Below are 2,314 nucleotides of genomic sequence, written 5' to 3'. Positions count from 1 at the left end.
CTGGTTTTCCTTATATATAGAAAACTTTGAATCAATTGAATTGAATTACATACATAATGAAATAAAATAATAAGCCTTAAAAACCTAACAAAGCACTTTTTTTTATATAAATTCCACCAAGACTAGAAGCATTTAGCTTTACTCGCTGATTAAATCGCTCCCTGATTCTCCAAACTGCTGACTACAAAATTAGACTAAATGCTACTAAAAACATGAACCATCCTTTGTAGTATTTTTCTTTTTATGAAGCATTAGTTCCATTGAAATTATCACAATTTTTCAAAGCCATTTTTTTCAGTTCAAGTAAGACAAAGTCTATTTTGAGGAATTTGGGACTGCAGTATGTTTCAAGGCTGCAGCTAACGATTCTTTTGCTTACTGATTAAACTGTTGAATATTTTATTGACTGACTGATAATCACACAGAAAAAGGTTCCTTACAGAACATTTTATTCATAATTTAAATCAGATCAAGCTAAAACTTTGCCACTTGAGGAGTTCTGATAATAGTCTGTTGATGGACAAGAAAGGTTTTCCAGCTTAAATGCTAAATTTTTATATATCTTTTACAATGTTTGTATAGTTACTGCTCTAATTGAGTTATTCTTCTGTTATATTTTAGAGTCTCCATCCTGCAGTAAAGGATTCATGAATTACCAAATAAATTAAGGATTATTTGAATAATCAGTTAAAGGTTAATTGGATCAGCCTTAATATGTTAATAGGCTTGGGTAAATTACATCTAACCTTGTAAACTCATGAGCCTTATGTTTTTTTCTTTTTTAAACAGAGTCCCGTTCTTCAGTACCTGTACTTCCTGACCCAGATCCCGATCGCAATGTCCCCTCTTAGCAACAACAGCCTGTTCCTGGAGTACGCTAAGAACCCCCTGCTGGAGTTTCACAAGAAGGGCTTAATGGTGTCCCTGTCCACTGACGACCCCATGCAGTTCCACTACACCAAGGTCTGAGCTTCACATCACAATGACACATTCATCGCTGTTTACAATGGGTATTGTGTGCTTCTATAGATGTTTAAAAGTCTGTTTTGTATGATCAGAAGTTGTGTTCAATGTTTTAAAGACCACATTGTGAATTGCCCCCTCCAACAAAAACATCAGTGAAAAAGGACTGAATGACTCTAAACTGGACAAGCAGAACAGATGTACTAACCCTTATTTTCATGTTTACAGGAACCCCTAATGGAGGAGTACGCCATTGCAGCTCAGGTCTTCAAACTAAGTACTTGCGACATGTGTGAGATCGCCAGGAACAGTGTAATCCAGAGTGGATTGTCTCATGAGGTAACCAACAATAAACTTTATTCTGTCACAGCTTTTTTTTTTTTTTTTATCTAGAACCATGCAGGCTTGTTTTGCATCATCATACTTAAAGGGGTCAAAGAATGCAAACCCAGGTTTACATTGTGATAGATGAATAACGATAGTTCAGTGGGTGAAATGGACGTACAGAGAAGTTCAAACCACATCAACACCCCCTTTCTCTGCAAATCTCACAATTCTAAACTTCCACCATGAAACGGGCGAATCCAAAGGAAGCACAGAGTTGACGTCAACTCGTCGAGTGTCGACAGTTGGGCTGCTGACTGGACCGGTCCTCAACAGAGAGCCATGAGCCGCCCAGGCCAGCCGGAGGAGGGGGGCTGGGGACCGATAAGGGGGAAAAGAACATGGTCCCTTGTGTCCAGGCTACCGTCACCGGGTCGGATTCGGTCGCTTCGTCCCCCGCTGGCTCCCTGCCCTCGTCCGCTGGGGTCCCAAAAAGACCAGCTCCGGAGCTGACGGCTCGGTTCGAATGCCCGGTGTGTTTCGACTACGTGTTGCACTGTAGTCGACCAAAACCCCGGACGACTTTGAAATTCCCACCAGACATTTTTTTAGGTATGAAAAGTAGAACATGTCCGGGAAAAAGAGGATGTGTGGTCACCCTACCATATCAACAATCTGATGTTTCAGTGAGTGAGTGCTTGTTGCTATGATGCATCTTTTCTTAGCAGCTTTGCTCTTTGTAAACCAACCAATCAGCGCACAGCTCATCTAAATATTCATGAGCATACCATAAAAGGAAGAAAACCTGTTGTTTTCATTCTAGGGCTTTTAACCAGGCAAATATGCCATTTTCAGTCCAACTAATGTTACACACCCTATTCAGAGAGCTTAAGGACCAGCACCAAATACCCTATAGAATCATTCTATCACCCCTTTAAATGTTGGTTTCTGTATTACAGGAAAAGGTTCACTTCTTGGGCTCAGATTACCTGAAAGAAGGCCCAGAGGGAAACGACATCCGTAAGAC

General features: G+C 40.4%; 1 protein-coding gene across 1 annotated transcript in view; it reads left to right on the top strand.

The window, feature by feature from the left end:
* ampd1 (adenosine monophosphate deaminase 1) overlaps window positions 1-2,312 on the top strand; it is a gene marked incomplete at its 3' end in the record, with an annotated part of 18,054 nt that extends 15,742 nt beyond the window's left edge. The window contains exons 14-16 of the mRNA XM_015377828.1: window positions 790-963; window positions 1,192-1,302; window positions 2,247-2,312. Of these exons, the coding sequence (XP_015233314.1) occupies window positions 790-963; window positions 1,192-1,302; window positions 2,247-2,312 (351 nt within the window). The remainder of the gene's footprint in view (window positions 1-789; window positions 964-1,191; window positions 1,303-2,246) is intronic.
* Window positions 2,313-2,314: the final 2 nt, after the last annotated feature.

Source organism: Cyprinodon variegatus, unplaced genomic scaffold (genome assembly GCF_000732505.1).
Source record: "Cyprinodon variegatus isolate N-32 unplaced genomic scaffold, C_variegatus-1.0 Scaffold159, whole genome shotgun sequence".
Lineage (NCBI taxonomy): Eukaryota > Metazoa > Chordata > Actinopteri > Cyprinodontiformes > Cyprinodontidae > Cyprinodon > Cyprinodon variegatus.
Note: the sequence above shows the minus strand (reverse complement) of the source record. Positions and strands in the feature narration are given on the sequence as shown.